This window comes from Penicillium bovifimosum, assembly GCF_028826915.1.
Source record: "Penicillium bovifimosum strain IBT 22155 chromosome Unknown utg000001l_segment0_segment0, whole genome shotgun sequence".
NCBI classification, from domain to species: domain Eukaryota; kingdom Fungi; phylum Ascomycota; class Eurotiomycetes; order Eurotiales; family Aspergillaceae; genus Penicillium; species Penicillium bovifimosum.
Genome location: NW_026622710.1, coordinates 933,566 through 959,484, shown reverse-complemented (window position 1 = coordinate 959,484; position 25,919 = coordinate 933,566). Strand labels below are relative to the sequence as shown.

The 25,919-nt window shown below is 50.7% G+C and overlaps 13 protein-coding genes across 13 annotated transcripts; 4 read left to right on the top strand and 9 right to left on the bottom strand.

Annotated features, from left to right (window-relative positions):
* Positions 1 to 533: 533 nt before the first annotated feature.
* On the bottom strand, positions 534 to 2,297 carry N7515_000367 (WD40 repeat domain-containing protein; the record flags this gene model as incomplete). The annotated part of the gene is made up of 1 exon (XM_056661111.1): positions 534 to 2,297. One exon carries the CDS (start codon positions 2,295 to 2,297, stop codon positions 534 to 536), a length of 1,764 nt encoding a protein of 587 aa, XP_056526277.1.
* A 317-nt stretch (positions 2,298 to 2,614) lies between these two features.
* On the bottom strand, positions 2,615 to 4,192 carry N7515_000366 (proteasome regulatory particle base subunit RPT2; the record flags this gene model as incomplete). Its single annotated transcript, XM_056661110.1, has 4 exons — positions 2,615 to 2,868; positions 2,923 to 3,943; positions 4,057 to 4,122; positions 4,190 to 4,192. The coding sequence occupies 4 exons, from the start codon at positions 4,190 to 4,192 to the stop codon at positions 2,615 to 2,617; spliced, it is 1,344 nt and encodes a 447-aa protein (XP_056526276.1).
* A 743-nt stretch (positions 4,193 to 4,935) lies between these two features.
* On the top strand, positions 4,936 to 5,760 carry N7515_000365 (E2 ubiquitin-conjugating protein UBC1; the record flags this gene model as incomplete). The annotated part of the gene is made up of 3 exons (XM_056661109.1): positions 4,936 to 5,196; positions 5,254 to 5,534; positions 5,589 to 5,760. 3 exons carry the CDS (start codon positions 4,936 to 4,938, stop codon positions 5,758 to 5,760), a joined length of 714 nt encoding a protein of 237 aa, XP_056526275.1.
* Positions 5,761 to 6,736: 976 nt separating this feature from the next.
* N7515_000364 (uncharacterized protein) lies at positions 6,737 to 7,396 on the bottom strand (the record flags this gene model as incomplete). Its single annotated transcript, XM_056661108.1, has 1 exon — positions 6,737 to 7,396. The coding sequence occupies one exon, from the start codon at positions 7,394 to 7,396 to the stop codon at positions 6,737 to 6,739; it is 660 nt and encodes a 219-aa protein (XP_056526274.1).
* A 1,458-nt stretch (positions 7,397 to 8,854) lies between these two features.
* Positions 8,855 to 10,229, top strand: N7515_000363 (TFIIH complex kinase subunit CCL1; the record flags this gene model as incomplete). The annotated part of the gene is made up of 2 exons (XM_056661107.1): positions 8,855 to 9,184; positions 9,276 to 10,229. 2 exons carry the CDS (start codon positions 8,855 to 8,857, stop codon positions 10,227 to 10,229), a joined length of 1,284 nt encoding a protein of 427 aa, XP_056526273.1.
* A 261-nt stretch (positions 10,230 to 10,490) lies between these two features.
* Positions 10,491 to 10,892, bottom strand: N7515_000362 (uncharacterized protein; the record flags this gene model as incomplete). Its single annotated transcript, XM_056661106.1, has 1 exon — positions 10,491 to 10,892. One exon carries the CDS (start codon positions 10,890 to 10,892, stop codon positions 10,491 to 10,493), a length of 402 nt encoding a protein of 133 aa, XP_056526272.1.
* Positions 10,893 to 11,629: 737 nt separating this feature from the next.
* On the bottom strand, positions 11,630 to 13,520 carry N7515_000361 (ATP-binding cassette family ATPase ARB1; the record flags this gene model as incomplete). Its single annotated transcript, XM_056661105.1, has 2 exons — positions 11,630 to 12,898; positions 12,960 to 13,520. The coding sequence occupies 2 exons, from the start codon at positions 13,518 to 13,520 to the stop codon at positions 11,630 to 11,632; spliced, it is 1,830 nt and encodes a 609-aa protein (XP_056526271.1).
* A 515-nt stretch (positions 13,521 to 14,035) lies between these two features.
* N7515_000360 (HPP family protein) lies at positions 14,036 to 14,989 on the bottom strand (the record flags this gene model as incomplete). Its single annotated transcript, XM_056661104.1, has 2 exons — positions 14,036 to 14,614; positions 14,690 to 14,989. 2 exons carry the CDS (start codon positions 14,987 to 14,989, stop codon positions 14,036 to 14,038), a joined length of 879 nt encoding a protein of 292 aa, XP_056526270.1.
* A 648-nt stretch (positions 14,990 to 15,637) lies between these two features.
* Positions 15,638 to 16,885, bottom strand: N7515_000359 (putative NAD binding Rossmann fold oxidoreductase; the record flags this gene model as incomplete). Its single annotated transcript, XM_056661103.1, has 4 exons — positions 15,638 to 15,937; positions 15,996 to 16,399; positions 16,449 to 16,544; positions 16,603 to 16,885. The coding sequence occupies 4 exons, from the start codon at positions 16,883 to 16,885 to the stop codon at positions 15,638 to 15,640; spliced, it is 1,083 nt and encodes a 360-aa protein (XP_056526269.1).
* Positions 16,886 to 18,079: 1,194 nt separating this feature from the next.
* On the top strand, positions 18,080 to 18,319 carry N7515_000358 (uncharacterized protein; the record flags this gene model as incomplete). Its single annotated transcript, XM_056661102.1, has 1 exon — positions 18,080 to 18,319. The coding sequence occupies one exon, from the start codon at positions 18,080 to 18,082 to the stop codon at positions 18,317 to 18,319; it is 240 nt and encodes a 79-aa protein (XP_056526268.1).
* A 297-nt stretch (positions 18,320 to 18,616) lies between these two features.
* N7515_000357 (aminoglycoside phosphotransferase family protein) lies at positions 18,617 to 19,584 on the bottom strand (the record flags this gene model as incomplete). The annotated part of the gene is made up of 2 exons (XM_056661101.1): positions 18,617 to 19,029; positions 19,089 to 19,584. The coding sequence occupies 2 exons, from the start codon at positions 19,582 to 19,584 to the stop codon at positions 18,617 to 18,619; spliced, it is 909 nt and encodes a 302-aa protein (XP_056526267.1).
* Positions 19,585 to 21,348: 1,764 nt separating this feature from the next.
* Positions 21,349 to 23,301, bottom strand: N7515_000356 (cytochrome P450; the record flags this gene model as incomplete). Its single annotated transcript, XM_056661100.1, has 9 exons — positions 21,349 to 21,433; positions 21,490 to 21,564; positions 21,628 to 21,788; positions 21,839 to 21,949; positions 22,001 to 22,318; positions 22,371 to 22,670; positions 22,721 to 22,924; positions 22,976 to 23,004; positions 23,058 to 23,301. 9 exons carry the CDS (start codon positions 23,299 to 23,301, stop codon positions 21,349 to 21,351), a joined length of 1,527 nt encoding a protein of 508 aa, XP_056526266.1.
* An 808-nt stretch (positions 23,302 to 24,109) lies between these two features.
* On the top strand, positions 24,110 to 25,696 carry N7515_000355 (MFS transporter; the record flags this gene model as incomplete). Its single annotated transcript, XM_056661099.1, has 4 exons — positions 24,110 to 24,232; positions 24,293 to 24,986; positions 25,036 to 25,119; positions 25,185 to 25,696. The coding sequence occupies 4 exons, from the start codon at positions 24,110 to 24,112 to the stop codon at positions 25,694 to 25,696; spliced, it is 1,413 nt and encodes a 470-aa protein (XP_056526265.1).
* Positions 25,697 to 25,919: the final 223 nt, after the last annotated feature.

Sequence of the window (25,919 nt, the reverse complement as noted above, 5' to 3'; positions counted from 1 at the left end):
GCGGTCAGGTCACGCTCAGTGAGTGGGATCGGGGTGCTCAGTGAGCAAATCAGAGCGCTCAGATCACGCTCAGTGAGTGGGATCGGATTGCTCAGTGACGGATCATCTGGCTTACATAAGGGTCAGGTGATGCTCAGTGAGCGAAAACAATGCTTATATAATACTCAGGGGTGTGCTCAGTTTTACTCAGTGAGCAAAAAGCGGCTTGGGGTGAGCACTAAAACGGAAAGGGAAAGCCAAGACTTGTCAGACATTATCCTGTATATATGCACCGGACGACATTATGTACATCTGATCTATAGCAATCGAATTCAAGGGGATGTGCTGGTCTAAATTGTTGAGACGAAGCGGAGTATGACCATGAGGCTAGCATGTCAGTTCGTGCTGTCACGTCATGGAGCAGGAAAGAGGGAACATGCAAGGAGCTACGTCTGATCGGTCTTAACAATCTTTGGAATAGGGTATGTTACAGTAGTGGCTTCGGGACAAGCGCGTATGGAAGATCGTAGTAACCATAGTATATTCACGAAATATCATCGCCTGGCTTTCTTCTTTTCCGGTCCTTGCTCTTCGCCATCACTCAGTTCCGCGTAAATGGGCTTGGGTTGTGTTTCCTTATATGCTTTCGTGAAGATGGGCTCCTTCTCTGCTTTTTCGGCGTATTTTAGAAGTGCTTCGCGTGGATCCTCGTCTCGCATAGAGCTGAGGGGTATATATTCGCGAATATGTTTTTCATCGGGCGTAGCCTTGGAGTATTGAGTCTGCTCGGGCAAATACGGGCGACGAGGGTCCCTAGAACGACCGGAGGCTGTAAAGCCAACAGTAGGGTGACGCGCAGACATGGTTGCTGAGCTGTAATGTGGGACTCCGTTGGAGCCGACAACAACCGAATCGCCTGCCATTGCCTGCGGCATGTCCGCCGCGATGGGGATATCATCGACGTGGCGGAGCTTCGGTGCCTTGGACATCACTGTCGCTGCACCCTTTGTGGACATTGTCGGGTTGTATAGGACGTGGGTTTCGGCATTGGCGGAGCCCGTGAGGATTTGATTAAGCTTCTCGTGCCATAAAACAGTAATCAAAGGTGATCCTGGTGTCACAGGAGTGACAAGCTCTGGCCTGAGTGTAGCAGGATTGAGGATATGCAGGTGGCCGGTTTCAGAGCCTGTGATGACATTTGCAGACGAAGGAGAAAATTGGATGTTGGATGTCGGATAGCGGGAGGATGTCGAGGCATGGGTGACAGTGGTCACTGGGGTCTTGAACTTTCTGGTATCCCAAAGCTTGATCGTATCATCGCCACCTCTCGTGATGACAAGCCTTCCATCGGAACTGATGTCCAATCCGCTTGTCCATGTATCCCGGACATGTGCCTCCCGAATTTCTGCGCTGGGTCGTGTATATGGGCCATTCCCACTCCACATAACGAGACTGCCATCGAGACCTGCGGCCACTAAGACGTTGGCCCCACCTTGTTTCGGGGACCCCCATGCGACGGCAGTCATCTTCGTCCGACCCGCGGAGCCAGCTGCCTTCGACTTGTGTACGATCACCTCCCTCTGAGAGCGACCTATATTGGCATCCCAAATGCGCACTGTGCCATCAGTTCCAGCCGTGGCACATAGGTTTAAATCAGACGGGCTCCAGGCACCACACGTAACCTCAGATACATGTCCTTTTGTATTGTGCAAGTCCCGCAGATACATATCTCCTTTGACAAACTCCGTGAGTACTTCACCATCACGATCGAGGATTCGCGGCTGCGGAGTGGCAGTGATAGCTAGGACATAACTCGGAGCGAGCGGATTGAACGTGACTTGGTGCACAGCGTGAGTGTCCTGCGCCGCGGACGTTTTCTTGGCTGAAGGATCGACTGATTTGAAGGCGCGGAGTGTGGACGGGGTCATCGAGGCAAAGTCATGAATTTTCAGCGTGCAATCGGCTGATCCTGTGATTAGTCGCGCCCCCGAAGGATCCACGGTCATGGTGGTCACGGCACGCTCATGGGTTTTGAGAACGAGCTCATGCGATACGGGAAACTCGTCCTCATCGTCATCCGAGTCATCTGAATCATCGTCGCTATCACTATCTCTGTCCTTTTCTCCGTCGGCACTCCCTGCTGCCTGTGCGCTAGGGGCTATTTTGCGAGTGCTTGGATCATTGGCCACAGGCTTCGGCGTCGCAACATCGACCCGCTTGGAACGGCTTATTTGCGAGTCAACATCGACGGACTTTGACTGTTTGCCGAAGCTTGAGGGAAAGAACTTGTTGAACGCTTCCTCGTCGAAATCATCCATGGTTGAGTGCGTGAGGAAGTTTGCGACAGATGGAGAGAGTGGCTTCGACCTGATAGTGAGCTTGTTTGCAGCGTTTGCAACCCAGACCGATAAGCCGGATCCTGGGCATTTGACGATCTCGTGCAATAGTTACTGTGTAGTTACGAATTGGGAATTAGAAACTCCGTACACTACATACATTACTGGATGGATGGACATCAAGAGATAGCTGAGTAGAATGCTCCTTAAATTCACTCGTCATTCGAATATTACAATACACAAGGGGCCCGATTGAAGTATAGGTCTCTCGCGCAAGCAGTCCGGCACACTAACATCGCCTACAAGTACAGACCTTCCACAGGACCGCCGTCTTGCTTAGTCTTCATGATTCGTTCGCGAGCGGCCCGGAAGTCGTCCATCTGCACTCTCATCCGACGCTCTCTCAGAGCCATCAAACCAGCTTCAGTACAGATGGCGCGAATGTCAGCACCAGAAAGATCGTCCTTCTGGTTGATGAACTCCTCGAGGTCGACATCGTCACCCAGAGACATCTTTGATGTGTGCAAGGTGAAAATCTTCTTCTTGGTGTTTTCTAGAAGCCGTTAGTAAGCAAATCATGGAAATAGCAGACTGGGAAGTAACTTACGATCAGGGTTCTCGAAAAGAATCTTGCGATCGATACGACCAGGTCGGATCAAAGCAGGATCCAATGTTTCAATCTTGTTGGTAGCCATGATGACCTTAACATCGCCACGATCATCGAATCCATCCAGCTGGTTGAGCAGCTCCAGCATGGTACGCTGAATTTCACGTTCACCGCCTGATTGTGATTCATATCGCTTCGTGCCGATAGCGTCGATTTCGTCAATGAACACAATCGATGGAGCATGGTCGGCAGCAACTGAGAAGATCTGGCGAACCAGACGGGGACCATCACCCAGGTACTTCTGGATCAGCTCGCTGCCAACGATGCGAAGGAAAGTTGCGCTGGTCTGGTTGGCAACAGCTTTGGCGAGGAGTGTCTTACCGGTACCCGGAGCACCGTAAAGAATCACACCCTTGGGGGGCTTGATACCCATCTCTTCATAAAGCTCGGGGTGTAGCAAGGGCAGCTCCACTGACTCGCGGACTTCCTGAATTTGCTGCTCGAGACCACCAATATCGGCATATGATTCAGTCGGTGCCTTGTCCAACTTCATCACTGACACGAGAGGATCAGATTCCTCCGTCAGTACACCGACGACGGACACGGACTTGTGGTGTAGAAGAATACTGGCACCTGGCTCGAGGAGGTCTTTGTCGACGAAAGACATGATCGAGACGTAGTACTCGGGGCCGGTGGAACTTGAGACAATAGCATGGTCATCATCAATCAACTCTTCCAAGTTGCCGACGCCCATCGGGCTGCCTCGCATGTCGTCGACGCGACTCCGCTCATCAGCGTTCCGATCCATCACATCCAGATCACCGCCTCCTCGGCTGGCGGGGTCTTGTGCAGCTTGGGCTTTAGCCTTGCGCATCCGCTCCATGTTCTCGACGTACTCCTCCTCTAGCAACAAGTGGTCATGAACCCGTTGCATGCGGAGGTATCGTAGCTTGCAACGCGACGTAGGGAAGATATCTGGAAGCTTGGAGGCAGTGCTAGGACCAGCAGCCTTGCGCTTCTTCTTTCCGATGCGGGTTGTAGGTGGGGGGGAGGTTCATATCTGGGCTTGTCCTTCTGTGGAGGGTTGGCCTCAAGTCAGCGCTGATTCCATAGCAGAAACAATGAGGAACGTACCTTCTTATCCTTGTCATCGCGACCATCGCCGCCAGGGCCACCGCCCAGATTAGATTGCTGTTGACCCTAATTGGAATGTCAGTCAATGAAAATCGAGATGACGGACGGTCGTAAGAAGGATTGAAACACTCACCATGTTTGTCAGCCACAGAGAGGGTGACAACCAGAATCCCAGGTATAAATTCGTTACTCAAGTCAAGAAGCCAAGATAGCGTAAATCTTGAGCTTTGAATGGTGGTGGACGATGAGAAACACGACTTGAAAGGGATGGAGTTGTCGATGCAGATGTTCACTGGTATCGCCGGGGGCCAGTTGCTCGGCGAGCTGGAAGCTGTCACACACGTGACTTTTAAGCCTCAGGCCACCACTGCGTCATCCTTGGCTTTGTTGCCTTAGCGCCTGTTCTATCGGCAACTTACTTGTGCCGAGATTCTCGAGGACAATCAGACTTATACTCCATCGGGCCTTATACTGAATTGTCGAACGAGACTAGCAGCAGTCTGTTCCGTGGAAGTTTGCACCAGGAATATCTCTGATATATCAGAGCTATTGGGCTCATCGTCCGTGCTGGAGCCTTTATAGTTCCATTCATTGGTGAGAACCCCGTCTAGCTCTCTTGCCCTGCCGTCAATTCGCTCGGACTGCAGGATTATTCATATTCGGTTGCGATATTATCTTGCCTGGGTCGAATCCTTACTGACAACGGTCGTTTGCTCCTAGCCTCTATCCATCTTTTCCGCCGCGGAAGTTCCCCGCCTCTTTGTCCGATCTTTGTCGAGACTAAATAGCTATATCTGTCGTCTCTACGACCTAAAACTATAGCCACTCATCTTCCAAAAAAATATACCTGATCTTGACTCGCAAACGTCCTCAGACATCATGGCTAGCAACCGTATGCGTCGCATCGGCAAAGAGATTGCGGACATCCACGCCGATCCCCACTCTCAAATCAAAGTCCAGCCATTCGGCCAACAAGACGATGTGACACACCTGCGCGGGTCATTCCCAGGACCTCCGGGGACTCCGTACGAAGGCGGCACTTACGATATCGACATCAAAATTCCCACCGACTACCCTTTCCGCCCACCTACAATGAAGTTCGAGACCAAAGTGTGGCATCCAAATATCAGCAGTCAAACTGTGAGTACTCTACGCGCACTATGACTTTTGCAACGTGAATACTCATAGATAATATAGGGTGCAATCTGTTTAGATACTCTTTCTAGTGCCTGGTCACCGGTCCTGACCATCAAATCCGCTTTGCTTTCATTGCAATCTTTGCTCAGCACACCCGAGCCTAAAGATCCTCAGGATGCTGAAGTGGCAAACATGCTTCTCAAGACACCCAAGCAGTTTGACCGTGTAGCACGTGAATGGGCTGTGCTATATGCTGGTGCTCCCGTAGGTGATGCCGATAAAGGAAACGGATCTAGCATAGGTGACATTCAGCAAGAAGCTGCCCGGGACAATCTAGCAAGGTGAGTGACACGTGTACCATTGAGACTGTGATATTTGCTGATGATGGTCTATAGATATGATGGGTACAACAAGGATTTGATTGACCGCTTCAGCAGCATGGGCTTCGACGTTGATCGAGTTGTTGATGCTTTCCGGTTTGTTGGCGCTGAGCGACGTGGAGGTCAGAACTATGAATTGGATGAAGGCCGCGTGGGCGACATTATTGCCCGACTTCTTGGTGAATGAATTGCATGTGTACGTCTTGTGAAATATGACAAACAGTCAACATGGAAATGAATGGATTGCATTGGGTGGCTTTTGCATAGCAAATATTTGTGAACTAGCTTTAATCATTCTTTGCCGTTAACTCGCATCCTAAATGAGGCCATTATTTGAAACGATGTATACTCTAAACACTGCACTACGCAGTAACTACGGCATGAGGCTCATCCAACTAAGAGATTCCCCCAAAGTCATTCGGGAACCTTAGGACTTAGGAGCGATGGTTAGTGCCCTGGTAATCAGTCAAATAACATGCCTTCCGTCGGAGTATAAAGTTAGAGGCGGTTTAACTATTTCCCATAACTTCTTCGGGTTCAATATAAATGCAGAGAGAAAAATGATGTTGTTCATTCCAAAGGACTGGCCCTTCAACCCAAATTCTGCCCACTCTCACCGTTTACAACATGTGGGGGCACTATCGGCGTCTCCGCCAATAATAGCGAACACCGAACGACGTTCAATATTGAGGGAACTTTCGACTCTTTGCTTTATCACCACTGGTCGGCACTGGACTACTTCAACTTAATTTGGAAGACTCGATCTAATCTAATGTGTCAACTGCTGCTACGAGGTGACCATGCTCCATTGATACAAAACCAAGCTCAACTTTTTCCAGCTTGCTACCGATGCACTTTCGTTGGACATACCCTATGCTTGACATGTGGCCATCGTTGAGCGACCTCAGAGGTACCTACTGATGTCCTCATACGAATGCAAGCTAGGTTGAAAATTACAGACTGGCAAATAATGGTCGAATTACATTGTCATGGGCGAACGTTCGAAGAAAAAATTGAATTGACTATCTACATCAACAAAACAGAACAAAACAAAACAGAAAAGAAAAGAAAAGAACAAAACAAAACAGAAAGGAACAAAACAGAAAAGAGCAAAACAGAACAGCACAGCACATCACAGAACAAAAAGCAGAACCAGATGGCCTCTACTGCCATCCCCCCATTTCATAAGGGTTCTCAGGGGCGGGGCTGCCGATCGGAGTTGGGCACAGCGCCAGGGCCTGCAGTTGTGCCACCTGGCCTCGGAGTGCGACGATATTGTCACGCAGCTCCCGGATGTCTCTGTCGTGGCTTTGGAGGAGTTGGAGGACAAAGCGCGCCGAGAAACGGGGCCCCTCGGTGGCCGGAGCCGGGTTCTGGGTGACCTCGGGGTGCGCGGTGGTTGTTGTCTGGGCCGTCGCGCTCAAGGTGGGAGCTGCTGGTGCCGCAGCTCGCGCCCGCGCGGCTTGCGACGCACGCGGCTTTTTAGCAGACAGGCCCCACTCCACAGGAAAGGCGCACCGGAGTGCGCGGTAAAGGTCATAGAGGCGGGACACCGCCTCCTCCCTCGGCCACTGGCTGGCTAGCACAGGGAGCCCACCCAAGGCGTCGCCCATCTGCTTTTTGAGCAGATTCTGGGCTTTGGGATTGCGGAGCAAAAGGTCAGGGTGGACCTTGGCAAATTCTGCCTGCACTCGGCGGTCGATCTCGTGGATCCATGCGACCACTTCCTCTTTTTCGCCTTGTTCATGGACACCGAGGTTGCCCCAGTACTGCTGCACGGTTCGGGGGTTCAACCCCTTCCGGAATATCTGGGTGGGGGCCATTGCGACTTTGTACTCGAAGATCTTGCAATAGAACGGAATTGGATTGGTAGCTTTTTGGATATGCGCGAATCGAGAAACAGGAGGAAAGACTTGAGAACGTTTCGACAAGCAAGCCTCTGGTATAAATACTCCAGAAGCTCTTGTTACCGTTAGTCTACGATAAGGCAACGATGTATGTCCTTGAAGTCGAGGAAGCAATTACGTTCGAATCACATATTCAAGCATCTCTATTGATATTCACTATTCAGGTGCCGGACCCGCGCGCAAACGATGTAGGAGTATTCTTTCTACACCTCGGTTCTTGCGGAGCATCGTTGCCTTTAGCCCATACATGTTGGGATTCCTTCAGATCTCGGTTCTTGCGGAGCATCGTTGCCTTTAGCCCATACATATTGGAATTGCTTCCACACTCGGTTCTTGCGGAGCACCGTTGCCTTGAGTCCCTGTATGTCTAAAGCCAGGAGTCCGGCCAGTCCGGCCAGCCCAGCCAGGAGGCAGCGATTGAGCCCATTCGGATACAAACTACCACAAGACATTCGCAAGTCATTCGCGAAGCAACCATTCGTGAATCACTCGCGCATTGCGGAACATGAGCATTATTCATACGGTTCAATAGCGGGCATTATTTGAAGGCGGGTTTGTTTCCAGAGATCCTGTCACAGTTACCAGTATATCGTTATTAATCATTCCATGAAGAGGGAAGAACGCGATGGCGCCCGGGATGATGGACCTAGCCCGGTACCTAGAATGAACGGGGAGCATACTGAGAACCTGATGGTTCAAGAAGCCAACCTGCAGAGATGTATGCTGTCTTGTCATTGTCGGGATACATGTAAAGCTAGGATTTCATCTTTTGCTGGCATCAACCGGGTTATTGGCGCAATTCTCCTACTACATGTAGAAAAGAATAAAGGATACAATAGCTATATGGAAAAGCCGGTCACAAAACATTTATGGGTGAGTGAATTTGCAATGATATCCTTGGGCCTTGTGGCTTTGCTGGATCAATGAACTTTGGGATGAGTGGAATGAAGGTAGATTGATAGTGTGATCAGAATTAGATTGATTTAGTTTGACTAGCTCATACTGACATACTGCCATTTAGAGCGTATGACAAAGTACAAACAGGATTTGATGTACCTCAGAATTTTCAGATATATGAAAGACAGCATTGAGGAATGGCGTGGTCGTCTTCACAGACAACCAGGCCTGCGATACCGCCCAGGGTGTTATCGATAAGCAGCTCTGACCTCTCAAGCTCAGTTCACGAAGATCTACTAAGTTTACTTCACTTCTCCGTCGACCTTCAAAATACTCTATATGAAACAGAGCTGTTCTATTTATTGCTCTGGTCTCGGGAATATTCTACGACAGCCCTATATCGAGGCTGGCAGGTGACCTTGGCGCAAAACTGCGAACTCTCGAGCCCTCTCCCTTCAACAGATTAAAAGCGTCACCATGATTGAGGACGACATATACCGCGCCTCATCCCAATACCGGCTGTGGTCTTACACCGAATCATCTCTTCAATCCCTACGAGCCACCACAAATGCCGTTGCTAGCGAGCGTGTACGCGCCGCTTTGCGCAGATCGCGCGAAACCCACCAGTCGACCGCATCGTCGGCCGGAACACCACAATCAGAAACCAGCGCGGAAAACAAAATCAAAGATGCGAATGACATCGAATGCTTGACGCCGGAGGAGGAACTCGTTCTGGTGCGGTATTACTGCGAGAAGACACTCGAGCTTGGGGAAACCTACAAGCCGCCAATGCCAACAATGGTCCGAGTACGTTGAGCTCCTGGACGGCCCTATCTGCTTGGAAGTCTGTTGCAAAAAGCAATTTTGAGAAACTGACCCAGCACCTTTGCGCATATAGGCAACCGCTATCCAATACCTCCGTCGCTTCTACTTGACCAATTCACCCATGACATACCACCCGAAATCCATCATGGCGTGTGCGCTCTTCGTCGCGACCAAAACCGATAACTATTATATGTCTCTCCGACAATTTGCAGAAGGAATCCCGGGCGAAACAACGGCAGAGGACGTCATTGCACCCGAGTTCCTGCTCATGCAAGGCCTCCGCTTCACCTTCGATGTACGACATCCGTTCCGTGGACTCGAAGGCGGCGTCATGGAACTCCAAGCTATCGCAGAAGGCCAAGGACAACCAGCTCCCCATCTACCACACGAAACAGCAGAAGATCTACAACAAGGATTGCTGTCCATCGCACCACCTCCCGTCCCCTCGTCATCAATGGCCGATCGAATCGCTCGAGCCCATACCAAGACCCGCGAGCTGCTCAAATCCGCCGCGCAAATGACAGACGCCTACTTCCTGTACACACCGTCTCAGATCTGGCTCTCCGCCTTCTTACTGGCAGATCGTCCTCTAGCCGAGTTCCTGCTCGATGTTAAACTCGGTGGACCCGTCACAGCCACCATCCCTCCTCCGGAGATCGACGATAACGGTCTCGTGAACCCACTATACGAGATTCGGTCTAAACTGCACCGTGTGCTGTCTGAATGCTCTGCTCTTCTCCAATCCTACACACCTCTTTCCTCTGACCCCGTGCAAATGAAGAACCTCAAGCGCATTGCAAAGAAATTGTATCACTGCCAGAACCCGGAGAAAGTCAATATCTCTGCTGCTCGGAAACGGGAATCGGCTCGACCGTCTCCTGCTATCCAAAGTGATGCGGGCCCAGTCACATCCGAGAGTGAAAGCGAACGACTGGCGAAAAAGAGGAAGTTAGAGCAGGAAGAGGCGGCTCGCCAGAGTGACGATGTCTTTGGTGGTGAGCTTGTTACTCAGAGGACTAAACACTGAGTTCAAAATCAAATCTATTGTAACGAACAGTCTGATCGGACTAGACACCTCCCAACCTCTTTTCACGCCTTGAAAGCAACACCATCCTACCTATCCTCAAACCTCAACTATCCCAGTAGCTCTAGGCTACGGAACTAGGCATACCCCTTCCAAACAGCAGACTACTCTTCCCTAGTCCAACTACCCACAATCCTACAACTTCCCAAACCAACATCCTCATCTATATCTACTACCAAATCCATACCTAGTCATAAAACCAGGTTAAAAAGGCAACCCCTCCAAAACCCCCACCAAAACCTCCGCAACACCAACCCTCTCAGGCCCCAACTCCCCCAACTCCCCAATCTCCACAATCTCCACAGCCGTTCTCAACAACATCAACTCCTTCTTAACCAAAAAGCAGATCTCCTTAATCGGCATAGCCCCCCACTTCGCCCACACCCTATTCCCCTTCCGAACTGCCACCTCGCCGACTTCACCCAGGAAGCCGAGCTGCACGATGCGCTCGGCCAGTTCATCCAGACGCGTGGCTATCCCCTGCCGGTCTGGGCTTGGGCCTGGACTTAGGAGGGCGAAGACTTGGCATTGCAGTTTATGCGTGAAGGCGGTGCAGGCTTGGGTGTAGAGGTCTGGGAAGGTTGGGGGGCGGATTCGGCTGGTCATCTTATTTGGATTTGATTTTGGATGGGGGAGGGGGGGGGGGGGGGGGGGGTGGGATAGCTTACATGCTAGGCTGGGATTGGGTTGTGGGAGTGATATAGTAAGTAGTCTTGAGATAGTCATGGGAATGGGCTTTGTTGAGGACAGTAAGGGTTGGTAGAGATGCTGTTGCCCGGGTGGTCTTGAGGTTAGGATTGACTAGGTGTATTGTCTGGCGGATTTGATTGCGATTAGAGTCATGGAATGGGAGGAAGAAAGACATAGGCGAGACCTTGTATAGGGACGGCAATGTACAGTAGAGACTAAACGCCATGTCTCAAGAAGAAGGGAGGAGTTCAGGATACGAATGGAAGTTGATACTACAGCCTATATCAACATACTCCGTACTAGCAGGTAAATCAAAGCCCAGGCTAAACTTCAGCATGACCTCATATTCATCTCAAGAGGACTAAGATACCAGGATGCGCAAAGGAAGCGGAAAGACCAGACTTATCAAGTCTGACCCAATAGAAAAGAAAAGGGGTAGTTCAAACAAGCAGAATCCCAAGCCTCCCAAAATCTAGGAAGGATAAGGAAAAACGATCTAAAACAAAAATTGAAATCCCAACCCAAGGAACTTTTAGTCCCGTGGAACCAAACTTTTGATGCCATTCGGGCATTTACATTCCTTAGTTCTCGTCTAGCATTTCGTCGTCATCAATGGGGGGAAAGTGGAATAAAGAAATTCAAGAAAGACAGACTTAGACGGCACCGGCAGACACCATCTTGTTACGGAGGTGGTTCTTGTAGTCACCGATGGAGCCGTCCCAGCGGCGGATCGTCTTGTCCTCGCAGACCATGATGTCCTTGGCGATCTTGTCAAGAAGACGGAAATCGTGGGACACGACGACGACACCACCGCTGTAGGCATTGATGGCATCGGCCAAGGAATCAATGGTGGGGATATCAAGACCGTTGGTAGGCTCGTCCAGCAAGATCATGTTGGGGGACTCGATGGCGAGCAGAGCGAAGACGATACGGGACTTCTGACCCTCGGACAGGGTACCCATGAGGGCAGTCTGGCCCTCACCGCTGAGACCGTAGCGGCCGAGCTGCTGGCGCCAGTACTGGTAATCCTGGGACTTCTCGGGGAAGCGGTCACGGACGAACTCCAGGGAGGACTTGGTGAGATCAAGCTGCTCGGCGGAGTGCTGGCTGTAGACACCGAGCTTCAAGTGAGTGTGACGAGAGACACGACCACCGATGGGGCTGAGCTTGCCGGTCATGAGACGGAGCAGAGTAGACTTGCCGACACCGTTGGGGCCGACCAGGGCGGTACGGGAGTCCATGTCGACACCGAGGTCGAGATGCTCGTACAGAGTATCTTCCCATTTACCGGAGTAAGAGAATGAGACGTCGTCGAAGGACAGAACTGGGGGAGGAAGCTTCTCGACATCGGCGAAGCGGAAGGTGAAGACACGGTCGGCAACGACGGGCTGAATGAAACCATCGGCCTCCATCTTGTCGAGAATCTTCTGGCGGGACTTGGCTTGACGGACCAAGTTGGCGTAAGTACCGGCGGAGGCAATGAACTTCTTGATGTGCTGGATTTCTTCCTGTTGCTTGGCGTAGGCCTTGGCCTGGTTGGTCTCCTGCTCACTGCGAGTCTTGTGGTAAGAATCGTAGTTACCACCGTAGTAGAGGAGCTTGTGGCCACGCATATCAATCATGTTAGTGCAGACACCGTTGAGGAAATCCATCGAGTGAGAGACCAGGATCAGAGTACGATCCCACTTCTTCAGATACTCCTCGAGCCACACACAGGCTTCCAAATCCAAATGGGCTGTGGGGTCATCGAGCAAGAGCAAAGAGGGCTTGACGAACAGGGCCTTGGCAAGGGCCACACGCATACGCCAACCACCGGACATATCCTTGGTCTTCTTGTTGATAGTGTGCTTGTTGAAGCCGAGACCGGTCAGAATGAGCGAGGCACGGACGTGGAAAGTGGAAGGATCCATCTTATCCATACGCTGGAGTAGGGTCAGTTTCTGTTTCGAAAGAAAAATACAAGGGGAATATAGAGCAACGTACGTCATACAGATCCTCAAGAATAGGGCTATCAGGGCCAGTCTCCTCGAGAACCTCCTCAGCCTTCTTCTCCATCTCCTCCAATTGGCGTTCAGCCTCACGAACAACCCAGTCAAGGGCACCGAAGTCGGTGGGGGGTGCACCCTCGTTCAAGAGGTAGATATCGATGTGCTCGGGGACGGGGTACTCGCGGGCAGCAATGGACTTGAGGATGGTGGACTTTCCGCAACCGTTCTCACCGAGGAGACCGTACCGACGGCCGAAGTTCAGCTCAAGAGTGGAATCGGTGACAAGGACCTTTCCGTGGAACACAAGGGAGCAAGATGTGATCTTAACATCGCGTGAAGCAGGCAGAGACGACAGCACACCGGTGGTGACACGATCGGACAGACCGTGCTTGTCCATCTGAGCTGTGAGCTTATCAACGGCAGACTGATCCTTGGTGGCAGGCGCATCCTCGACGATGGGCTTTCCGTTGGCATCGAGTTCAACCTTGTCTGACTTCTTGGGCTTTTTCTCTTCGGCACGCTTGGCCATGCGGGCAGCCTTCGAGGCGGAAACCATGATGGCGAGGTGACGAGGGTATAAAAAAAATATGTATAGAGAAAGGTGAGGTTAAAGGGGAGGCGGCAGGAAAGAGAGGAGAAAGGATGACAACGCAAACAGAGATTGAAGAGAATGCAAAAAGACTGAGTGGATCGCCTGGCGGGGCGGACAGAAATGGAGGGGCGCAGAGCAGTGGAGTGGTGGTTTGCCCTTATCGATAAAATGCCTAAGCGTCGACGTCAGTGGGATGAAAAAGGGAAATATTTGCAAAAGATACCTTTCTTTTCTCTGTGTCTTGTGCTTGTAACAAAGAAGAACAAGTCGAGGTTATGACAACTTTTATGCCAAAAAAAAAATCATCAGTGGGCCGTGTAGATAAGTGAACGCTGATTGGGAGAGACGTCACCGCACTCTCCTGCCTGAGGTGTCAATTTGCCACTGAATTTTTTGCGGTACGCGACTGGCCAAGATAAGGGGGCTAAGACACTGTACGAGGAGTAGTATGCAAGATAACATAAAAGTGAATGTTCCCCTCAAATTCTCTCGCTGATCCTATCTAGGACTTCTCTCTCCTCAGAAGTAACATCTACCCCTGCAGGAAGTGAAATGCAACCGCGCTCTACAATCAGTTGCCGAGGGACATCCGTCAAACTATCCTCATAATGACTTGGCACACTAGGGAACCCCATATGACTGGCCTTTTCAATGTCCGCTCCAGGCAATGACAGTGGATGTGAAGTCCACCAGTACAGAGGATACCGACGCTGCACATTATTGACCAACACCGCGACAGCCTGCATGAGCACAACTCCAAGCAACATCACTGGGAACAGAAACCAACCCAGAGCAACCGTCTGAGGATGTGTCACTGCCAACAGAGCAGTCGCACCCGCCGGTGGATGCATAGTACTGGTAAGGATCATGACAGCCGTTGTGAGAGCGCAAGCAAGAGCACCGCCAAGCTCAGTATACGCTTCGGCATGAGGGTTCAAGGCAAACAGCTTTGAGATACTGATGCCAATGAAGCAAGCAATGACCTGGCTGAAGATCGCATTGCGCGGTTGCGCAAAGGGTGAATCAATCGCACCGAATTCGATAGCTGCCGCTGCACCCTATTGTCCACAAGAATCACGAGTCAGCCCTGCATGATGAACTTGTCTTCTACACCAGAGACCCAGTCAACTCACAAAGCTTCCAATAATTGCCGGCGCACCCCGGGCTTCAAAAGACGGCACTCGTTGTGAGACTGATGCCACCAAAGCTACCGAGCAAAACGCACCCACAATCGACCACAACGCAATCAAGACGTTGCCCATCGGCTTAGGCGGACTCTCTCGATGTCCCAGCATGTATGCCACTGGCCTAGGCCAAAGATGCCATCGTGGAGCCGGCAGGAACGGATTCACATACCGATCGATGTCGAAATTCCACGTTGATGGGCGGGATAGCGTTACCGGCCCATGCGCAATTGATGCCGTGCTCGACATATCACCGTGAGACCTTCTGTGTTGTGGTATGCCTTTGAACCTCGTGGATTTCCTGGGGATTTCACCGACTCTTACGCCCGCAGCACATCTCCCGGGGGGATATTCAACCCTATGGGGATGGGATACAAGAGAAGACTTCCCATCTGAGTCAGAATTTTCTACTGAATATACCTCATCTGTGCGGGTTCAACGCCCGACTGTTCTCTCTTTCTCCGCGGATCGCAACTCGGTCACGTTTCAATGCCAGACCCAATGTCTTTGCGTCGCCACTCAGGGCGTTTGCATTTGGTAACAGAAATTCCCTTTTGGGATTAGTGGCTTGGCATTGGCGTCATTGCCGGGGATTGCGTTTGTTTCAACTTCATGCACGATCTACACGTGGGCAGTATTACGCTTCATTCTGAACATAACTGAGTTACCTATATTGTATATCCGGCATATCAAAGGGTCCTCAAAACAGAGAATGGCACCCATACTAACACTCCGCTCAGTTGGTCCTTAATCCAATTAAGGTTAAGCAGCAACTTGGCACTTGATTTTCGGGCTAATTTCGGGATTTGAAGGTTTTTTTGGAAAGTTCTCAATTCATATAGCTTTTATCAGACAGATCATAAACATCGTTGCATTTACAATTTACAAACATGGGCCTTAGACATCCAAGGTACGTCCAGTGCGGGAGCTCTCACGAGCCAACTCGATCAAGTGAATGATCTCGCGAGCCTCCTCACCACTGGCAGGAAGCTGTCCCTCGCCATTGAGAGCGCGGACAAGTTTGCGGTAGTACTCGGTGTAGGTAGGGGGTTCCACGGTGGGAAAAACCTCCTTGACAGGCTTGTCACCTTGGATGGTAGTCAAGCTGCCGTAACGCTCACTGGGCTCGCGGCCGTAGCCCTTATCGGCGGGCATGACGCCGGCCTTGAGCTGATCTTCCTGGATATCAAGGTGGTACTAAACAATGATGTCAGCTTTTCATTTTTCAACGATACTATGCGCAACACTTTCTTACCTTCTTGAAGCTACCCTTCTCACCACGCACCCAGAAGCGCAGTTGCTCCTCCTCGGGGCTGACTACGGTCGCCTTGGTGGTGACCATAGTGCCGTTGGCATAGTGCAGCAGAACGGTGAAAGTGTCCTCGTATCCGGAAGAGTTGACCTCCCGCGCGGAGCCAACAAAGCCAGTCAGTCGCTGGGGCTTGCCGAGGAGAACCACGGCCTGGTCCAGCAGGTGAGCTCCAAGGTCATAGACCGCAGATCCACCAGGCATGACCTGGTTCTTCCACTTGTGGGCGCCGGCAGCGGGCTCCTCGGGACGGTGGCGATCGAAGTGGGATTCGAACTCGGAGATACGGCCGAGCGAGCCACTCTTGACAAGCTTGGAGAGGGTCACGAAGTCGGCATCGAAGCGGCGATCTATTTGAATTGTCAGTAGGAGTATTGTAGATTAGACGATGGAGCGTACTCTGGAACACAGCGAGCTGCTTGTTGTTCTTCTTCGCAATGGCGATAAGGTCATCGGCTTCCTTGGCAGTTGGAGTGAAAGGCTTCTCGCAGACGACTATTTTTCACATTAGTTCTGCTATCCCAATGGCTATTCCGGACATTTGGACACTTACCGTGCTTGCCGGCCTCCAGCGCCAGCTTGCACAGATCAAAGTGCGAATCCGGAGCAGTAGTGATGATCACGATGTCCACTGCGGGGTCCTGGACCATCTCCTCAGTAGTGCGGAAAGACTTGACACCGGGGTGGTCCTTCTCAGCATCATCGTCCTGCTTCGGGGTGCGCTGGACAATTGCGTAGAGGTTGAGCTCGGGAACTTCCTTCACGAAGGGAATGTGGAAGATCTTTGCGCTGAAGCCGTAGCCGACAATGCCGATGTTGTAAGATTTGCTAGCCATGGTGAGAGTATAGACTGATGTTTAATTATGTTCAATTGAGGGGGAGAACGTGGGGGGGTGAGAAGTTCTTCTTATAACCCCATGAGATGATGAGGTTCTATGCGGGGGAGAACTTTGGAAGGTCCTGGCGACGGCAATTGTTGGTTCAAGTGGGGTCAACCCGGTGCCAAAGACCCGATGGGGCGTCGGGTTCCCGATGTGGCAATGAGTCGATGGCTTGGACCTGCATTTCCATAACCCTACAACAATGTACTGTACGCAGTACGTGGAGCACTGTGTGCCGGATTGATAATTCAGTCATAGGGCGAATATTGTTCGTCAAATTTGACCAAAAGTGTAACTATCTCGGCCTGTGCCGCCCTACGTCATTTGCCGTTTGCAGTCTCTATGCTTGTGTCCGGGTAAATTCAATACATAGCATCCTGTAGATCAATTAAGGTTAGCGTGATTTGGAAAACTTACCCGCAATCCGTCAGGCAGACCGGCTCCGAATAAGTTCGGGTTCCCGAGAAAATCAAAAGATCAGAAGTGGGCTCTTTACCCACATATGACTTCTCCGTACGCACTCGGCCATTCTGGCAGTGTCATAAGCTTTGGAAGGTCCAGCCTTGGACACTTCGTGCTTCTGTTCCACCGTACTGTGGACATAGTCCAGATATGGCGGTTGTCCGGGTAAAGCACATTGTCATTGATGAACAGTGAGCCAGGCATAAAGGCCTTGACATGCTCACGCAGCTTGAGATCAATGGTTCAAGCTGGTTTGTAATGGTCGATGAAAAGTTCCACATTCATGACGCCTGAGGTGGGAAGTTTGTGTAATGACTCGTCGCTTCCGCCAACGATGATGCCGCGATGCGTACAAACTCCGAATTTGTCTCTCGGGCATTCTCGCTATTGCCGGTCGATAACACCATCCTTGTGGTCGCTATGTGCGATGTTACCTATTATTTGTCTATGCTGTAATGAGATATGATACTTGGATACATGGGCAACGTTGGGATTTCACCTATTTATCTTTTTATCTCCTTGTTGTGGCCATTGGTCTCTATCCTCGTCCTCACTGGTGACGCCATTCAATTCATGGTCTCTACTAACGAGAAAGTCATTCATGGCAAGAACCGTGGGTTGGGATGGAGGACGAGGCAAGTCGGGGGTCACCTTAGCGACGCTTCTCTCCAACAGCTGTCAAAGGACATGGCCAAGATTACTTTTGGGAGCCTCGATCCCAGGAGCTCATCTCCAGCGCGAGGTTCTCCCTTTGTGCACGAAGAAGCCCAGGAAGAGCAACCTGTGTCGAAATTCAAAGAGCGCCATGGCCCAGGCTTCAAGCTGACCACCGAGCGGTCAGCGCGCAACGTTTTCGTCCACAGCTCCACCCAAACGAGACCAGTAGCGACACTTCATATATCAATGACTGCGTTTATGCTGCCTTGAACAACCTTAACGAAAGTAACATGTAAGTTCAAGACTTTGATCGAGAATAGAGGCTTTTAGGACAAGGTCCTCACGGAAGCAATGGCAACGGCAACATTTTACCCACTATGAGGATTTGCGTAGCCGTAGCCCCTATCTGTTTGAGCAGGGAGTTGAGAGTATCGGATGGATAAGCTTTGATATCCTCTCGCTACAATTCAAGCACCTACAGTTCACCATCCAGAAGGATCCCGATAGAAGTCACACCAATTCTCCTAGTGCAGTGTCTGCATTTATTGCCCCAGATTGATTACACAATCAAATGCCCTTGGACAGCACAAACCAAAGCCAAGGCTTGTAGTACGCGTCATCATCCTCTGCATCCAGAATCATTGCCAGATACTTCGTGTGCCATTCTTCTTGAACAGAATCATCAAAGTATTCCGGATCCACTCTTACTCGTCGAGCCTTGCAATACTCCCAGTATGCGGGATACCACCCGGCCTGACCCCAATCAATGATCGCTGCTACTTTTGGATCTGGCCCCGGCGACAGAAGGATGTTGGGTGGGACAAAATCGTTATGGGTGAACACAACAGGCATTTCGCTGTTGATTTCGATTCCGCAAGCATCCTGGAACTGTTGGACGGCGTTCGCACCTTCAAACGGCCCAGCTAGTTCTGGATGTGACTCGAGGAAGACCTCCTTCAGTGGTTGCTTACCGAAGCTGCCTACGAGTAGGTCCTATGGTCAGTTTGCTTGCATATTGTCTCTGAGAGGATTCACGTACCGATATAACAGTTTTGGTTGTCTTGGGTCAAGGCCCTCCATGTCTTCACAATGTGCCTGAGTTCCCTGCAAACGGCTTGCCTCTCATTCTCATTCATGTCACTCCATCTCTCCAGTAAGGTCTCGCCCTGGATTAAGGACATGTAAATAAATCTCTGGCCTCCATCCTCAGTCCAGCCAAAGACCTCAGGGATAGGCACCTGGCCTCGTAGTTGCTCGCGTACTTCCATTTGAGTCAGAGCCTCGAGAACGGTCACGTCGGCTCCGTACTTGACCGCCAGACCTAGGGACGGAATCATGACGGGGGGTGGGCGATTGAAGTTTGTAGCGTAGACGTTGCCTGACACCTTGTTGATGGCTCTGATTTCGGCTGGCGTAGGGAGTGCAGAGGCTCGCTTCTCCCTGAAGAAGCTGGACTCCGGGAAGACCTTCATCTGACTAGAAATGGATGGATCTTTTAGGTTGACGCTTGGTTTTGAAGTATCCACGTTCGACATGGTTGTTTGGCAGCGCAAGAGTGACATAGCTCAAGCCACGTTGGGAAGGTGCCTGGGGAGAGAGTGTGCAGACTAGAGTGATCCGAGTGGCCTTAGTTTCAATAGCATCTGCTGTTTGTTCACCAGACAACGGTTGGGATGAAGTTACAGCAGCTCCCCAGCTCCGGTTTAGCGCCCGCCCCCAATCACCCCCGGCACGGTTTAGCGCCGGTCCAATGCGGATTAGCCTCTGCGCTATCCTGTAATGGTCACCCTGTTCCCCCCGCCGCCCGAATGTGTAAATCCGGGGTGCGTCGCTCCATCATCATCACACTCTTCCACCTCTTCTTTCCCCCCTTTCCAACATTCGAAGATGCATCCGGTTGGGGCGACCATCTCGGTCGGCTGACATAGCCCCGATTGAGTAGAGAGAGAGATTTTCTGGCAACACTGCCTCCTGCCTCCACTCCATCCAATGGGGTTGGGTGACTGCTGGAAAGCCGTGGTCTTCCCTCGTTCTCTCCCTCGACCTGCTTGCTCAATTTGACACTTGGCAGGCTACGGCACTTTTGTCGAAAATAGTGTCCATTCACTGCAGATTTGACTCGCCAAAACGACATGTCGTCTCTTCGACCTACGGCGACTGAACAGACCGCTCTCGAGGGATCTCTGTTCCAGTAAGCAGTTGCGCGGTCCTCGGTGAGAACGGACATCTGCAGCGATCGAGAAACACACCTCCGAATCTGAAACAGGCTGACTGGGATGATGTGGCACTTCGTTCGCCCGAGTTCCTCGGAGGGGCCCCTTACTCTGTCAACGTTATATACGACGACCTCGACAATCAAAGGAAGTCATGAGACTAGGCAATGCTCTCACCCTCAGAAATTGCATCCTTCACACAATAGCCAGCAATCAGTTAGATTCGTTACGAAACTCATTGACCAGATTCCGAAGCAGCAATACAACAATTTTCTTTCCAGACTATTGTGTACAAGTCATGGCCACAGTTCCGTCTGGTTCCATTCAGCATCCTCATCACAGCTATCTCCCGTCAACTTCCAACTCCATCTCTTGCCATCTTCCTGGTCGGTTAAGTCTAGACGTTCGACCTCTCCCCGCATTATAACAGCCACAGGGAAGTTTGCTGTAGCAACTGGATCCTTAAGATATGTGACCTTTTACCTAGGCGAAGACCAGGTTCGCTGGGCACTGTGACCCTAGGTTTTCCTGGAGAAGGGTTTCGAAACAAGCCTAGTAACCAGTTAGCATGAGCCTGAAGTGACAGACGGGATTTTTCTATATCTTGCAGCATCTCCAACGGAGCAAATACAGACACGAGAGAGCCAAGATCATGGAGAACACATATCTCTCGCAGCAGGGGAATGGTTTGCAAAGTACTTTGTGGCAGCGTTCTCCCAGGTCCATCCCTCCACGTCTTGTCCATTACCACCGTTTACTCTCAATGACTTCATTATCTCAGCTCTGGATGCTTCTTCTTGCTGTTCATTTTCCCGCTTTGCGTCTCCAATGGCATATGCTGTGCCCTAATTGGGGCGGCGGGGTTCCTAGCTTGCCTCCGCTCAGTAGCCAATCGACGCCGAGTGGCACATGAGCACTTCACCTACGAACTTATAGCGGAAGCCTCGACGACATATATTTTGCGTTGATTTATATCTCACGACCATAGGTAGTATGGAGTCTATGGACTACTTCCCCTGATTCTTTGACCCATACTAAGCCAAAGCTCTTTGGGCTTCCGCTAATGACTCGACGCTTGAAGACGCGCTATTTGCTGACCGGGGTACAGAAGCATCGAAGATGGCCCTCGAACAACGCCAGACCGACATCCACCCAGTCGAAATCGGAGTCCCTAGTTAAAATTTAGCGTCATGTCCTCATAGGCACCGTCAAACACCTGAGACATACTCGGTTCCGTCAATGGTAAGCTCAAAGCGACGGAAGAGGTTTGCGAAGCTGAGATACAATTCACACCACGCCAGGCTATCAAAAGGCACGTTAGCCCGCAACGTAATTGTTACTCTCGTAGAAACAGAATTGGCATACTTGATTCCCAGGCAGCTTCGAGGCCCTTTGGAGAAAGGGACAAAATACTTATCGAGTGCCTTGGCGTCGTCGCTTAACCACCGGTCGGGGTTATACACATGGGCGTTGGTGAAGGCATCTTCGTGCTGCATTGGGAATAGAACTCCCATGCTCACGATTGTCTGTCTCTCCTTAGGATTCGTGAAATGAGTAACACTGCTCAGTTACTTACCCCGCCGGGGATATGTTTCCCTCCAATTGTTGCCCCTTGCACCGGGACCACCCTCGAATTCTCCGAAGTCGTCGTGGGAGCCATGCGAAGAGCCTCCTTGATAACAGCAGTCTGTGTGCTTGCTGTTAATACCTGTCATTTCAGCGTTCGAAGATGACCTACCAAGTAAGGAAGCTTTTCCAAATCGCCCGCACTGGGTCGCTGCTCGAGATTCGGCCACGCCTCCAAGAGCTCAGCCTTGAGCTTGGCGTGGATTTCTGGTTTGCGCAGAATCTGATAGGTACCTACAGTGAGTGTTGAACCGGTCGTGTCCGTTCCCGCAATGACCAATGCAACAGCCTCCTCAAGCAGACTGGCTCGAGACGGAATGGGAGTGTCCTGCTTTTCCGGGCGGATTAAGGCACGATAGACAATGGGATGGGGATACTGATTTGGCTTGTCAAGATTCATAGTTATCTCATCGATCTGATCAGAGAACATCTGCGCATCACAATTAATATTGAGCCAATCTCTCCTGATGAAGTCCACTTACCTTTCTCATTTGTGCAAAGGCAATGCCTTTGGGAAACAAGGCCAGTCCAACCCACTCTGGGATGCTCAAGATAATCCGTCTGAACAATCCAAAATGCTTGAACACCATAAACCAAGCCACAATGGACTCCATTGCCTCCAAAATGGGACTAGCAAAGCCTTCATACTCAAAGCACGAGGCGGATTTTCCAAAGCATGTCGCCGTAATGGTCTCGAGGCCCAGACAGCGGAAGCCCAGTGTCATATCAGACGACACTCCGCGTTCATTGTGCTTGTCAAGATGACTACAAAACTTTTCGATCTAGGGAGGGAATTAGCACACCTGAACGTCAAAAGGCTGTCTCTACCTACGTTTTCCTGAATCAGCCATTGGACGTTGTACACGGAGCTCTTCGCAAAAAATGTATGCAATATGTCCTTTCTGCGCTTGTTGTCCTCGTACTTGACGAATGTCACAGTGGCACCATCTCCACCCAACAAGGCATACATGAAGGGATCTTTATCCCACCGACGACGATAAATCTCATCATACATAGAGGGGTGGTTGAAATGAAGCTATACGCTGATCAGACGGCATTGCCTGTGCAAAATAGAGGAGATAAGTACCCTGTTAGGACCAATCCTGACAATGTCACCTAAGAAGTTGTCAGCTACCTCTACTAAAACTCGAGCTGCCAACACCTTGTACCGTATCTTTCATGAAGGTCCATGCAAATGTGGTGCATGGATCGTCCACGAATAGCCTGCTGGTACGCAGACCACCAAGTCGTTGCAGCCGCCAACTTGGGCCCCGGAAACTCGGACAGCGGGCTGAAGAACACATTGGCAATGGCATTGCTGATAAAATGCACAATATAGATGGCACACGAAAGTCCAACAAGCCCCAACAAAAGGAGAGGAAGTGGCAACTCGAAGAGGTGTTGAAACACCATGGTGAAATCGAGTGATGGCGATGATGAGGGAGTAGATAGATCACTGCATCGAGAGGCCTCCCTCGTTTTTCAACTGTGCACCATACACAGCCTCGGGCACAACGCTCCTTTGCCTGTCTTATCGCCGACATCGCAGTGCAACTGATCATGTCGCGAAGTGGGTAGAGATGCTACATGGTAGGGATTGTCTCTATTCGAAGGCGATATTACCGAAAATGGAACCATCATGCCAGCGCAAAAGAACCATGCATAGTACTTTACGTGCAGGATCTATGTAACTCGATATTCCGGTAATGAGGCTGAGTCCGGTAGTAATAAGTGAAACGTACTAAACGTATTATACTAAAGTAAATACCACTCTTTTACATAGCCTAAAATTTGACCAACATCTCTAGCCTACAATTTGAATTAGTGCTTACTGTATGGATGGTGATCTTTCACGTTTTGGGCCTCGGAGGCTCGGTGAAAGCGGAAATAGTTTATTACAATGAGCCTAGACTATGTGGTTGTATCTCGAAGAGCTAGGGTCTGAGGTGATTCAGCCAATCGGAGGCCCGGAGGCCCGGAGAGTTCATACGCTAAATCCTCACCTTCCTCCCTTATCTCGCCATGGGTTGCTCTGTATCGTCGAGTCAGATGTGCGGGACCCACCTGGCCGCATCAAAGAAGCCACGGTTTGGCGGTGAATTGGGGAAGACCAGGCAGAGAGAAGAAATTGACCATGGACATGTAGGGAAACTGTGAATCCAAGTCTTTCCCACAACTCACTGCCGGTGACTGCCCCTATCTGTGTGAAGTACTAAGTAGTATGGCATTCCCAGCGAAAAGTGGCATCAATACTGAGATTCCCTGCGATCAAACAAAATGGGATCCTGAGGTGCAAGAACAGAACAAGGTTGAAGACCCGTCGGATCCAGCTTCATGGCGGAGTGTAAGTCCAGCATGAGCAAAATAAATCAATGACTTAGACTAGTCCTGATTATGTCTATAGCGGAAGAAGATCTTCGTGGTCTTTGTTGGCCTCCTCACGTTGTTCAACAGCGTCTTCGATTCAACCATCCCGAGCGGTGGGATTGAGTTCATCTCCAGGGCTCTGGATGTCAAAAGCGACACTCAACAGGTGTTGCCCACCTCTGTCTACCTGATCGGGTATGTGACAGGACCTCTGGCTTTTGGGCCTATGAGCGAGCTGTACGGTCGAAGGCCGGTGATGGTAGGAACTTTCGTTCTTTTTACTATCTTCACCCTCGCATGTGCCGTTGCGCCTAACTGGCCGGCCCTCATCATTTTCCGAGCTCTCTGTGGCATCTGCGCTTCTAGTCCGATTGCCGTCACAGGAGGACTTTTCGCCGATGTCTATCGCTCTCCTCTTGCTCGAGGACGGACTATGGCGCTGTCAATGGCAATCACCACCGCTGGTCCGCAGTTTGCACCGCTGATTGCAGGATTTATTGCAACGGTTGGGTGGAGGTGGATTTTCTGGTTGTCTCTAATCCTCGCCGGTCTCACCTTGGTCCCGGTGCTATTTCTCCCCGAAACATTCAGACCTGCCCTCTCTCGAGAGCCACGAAAGCGCGGTGACGGTATTCTGGTCAAAACTTTTACTCGACCGCTATACATGATATTTCGTGAGCCAATCATCACGTTCACTTGTCTTTATCTGTCCTTCGCAAGTGCAATCTTCTGTCAGTTACCCATTTCCCGGTCATCGGGTTGGTAAACTAATGTGAGAAGTTATGTATTTTGAGGCATACCCCTTGATCTTCCAAGGTGTATATGGAATGAGTGATGGTATCGCTGGGCTAGCATTTCTTCCAAGTATGCATTGACATCGCTAGAATGATCCAAAAGTCTTGAGCTAACTCGATGCCAACTCAATCTAGTTGCTGTGGGAGCCTGTATCGGGATGGCCATATTCTTAGCATATGACTCGTTTTTACAGCGCGCAAAATTACAAAAGAAGACATGGTCCAGTCTTGAGGAATATCAACGACTTCCGTTGGCATGTTTAGGGGGGCCACTCTATGTGTTGGCTCTGTTTTGGCTGGGCTGGACTTCATCCATGAAGATTCATTGGATCGTACCCATGCTGGCAGGGATACCTTTTGGAATGGGGTTCTTCCTCATCTTCGTGGCTCTGATCAATTACTTGGTTGATGCTTACCACGAGTACGCTGCCAGTGCGATGGCAGCCGCTAGCTGCTGTCGTAGTATCTTCGGAGCAATTTTGCCTCTGGCAGCCGCTCCTATGTTTACCCAATTGGGAATAGCATGGGGCTGTAGCCTGCTGGGATTCTTGAGTCTTCTCATGACCTTGATCCCGTTCGTGTTCATCCGCTATGGTGATCTTATTCGTTCGAGAAGCAAGTTCCGTCAACAAATTCATCATGAATGAGAGACATATAATATAGCCTATAGGTACCTCAATGGATAAATAGAGGGATTTTTCTTGACGAGCATGGATTGTAATCCTTCCTACCTGTCTTCGTTGGCAATAGTCCTGTACGTAGCTGGATTCCATGTATCAGCAAGCTGAACTTCGCCACTCTCGTTGCACCCTTCCCGCCTGCCTATTACGGATAGCCCTAACGCCTTTCGCAATAGGCGAAGTTGAGCGC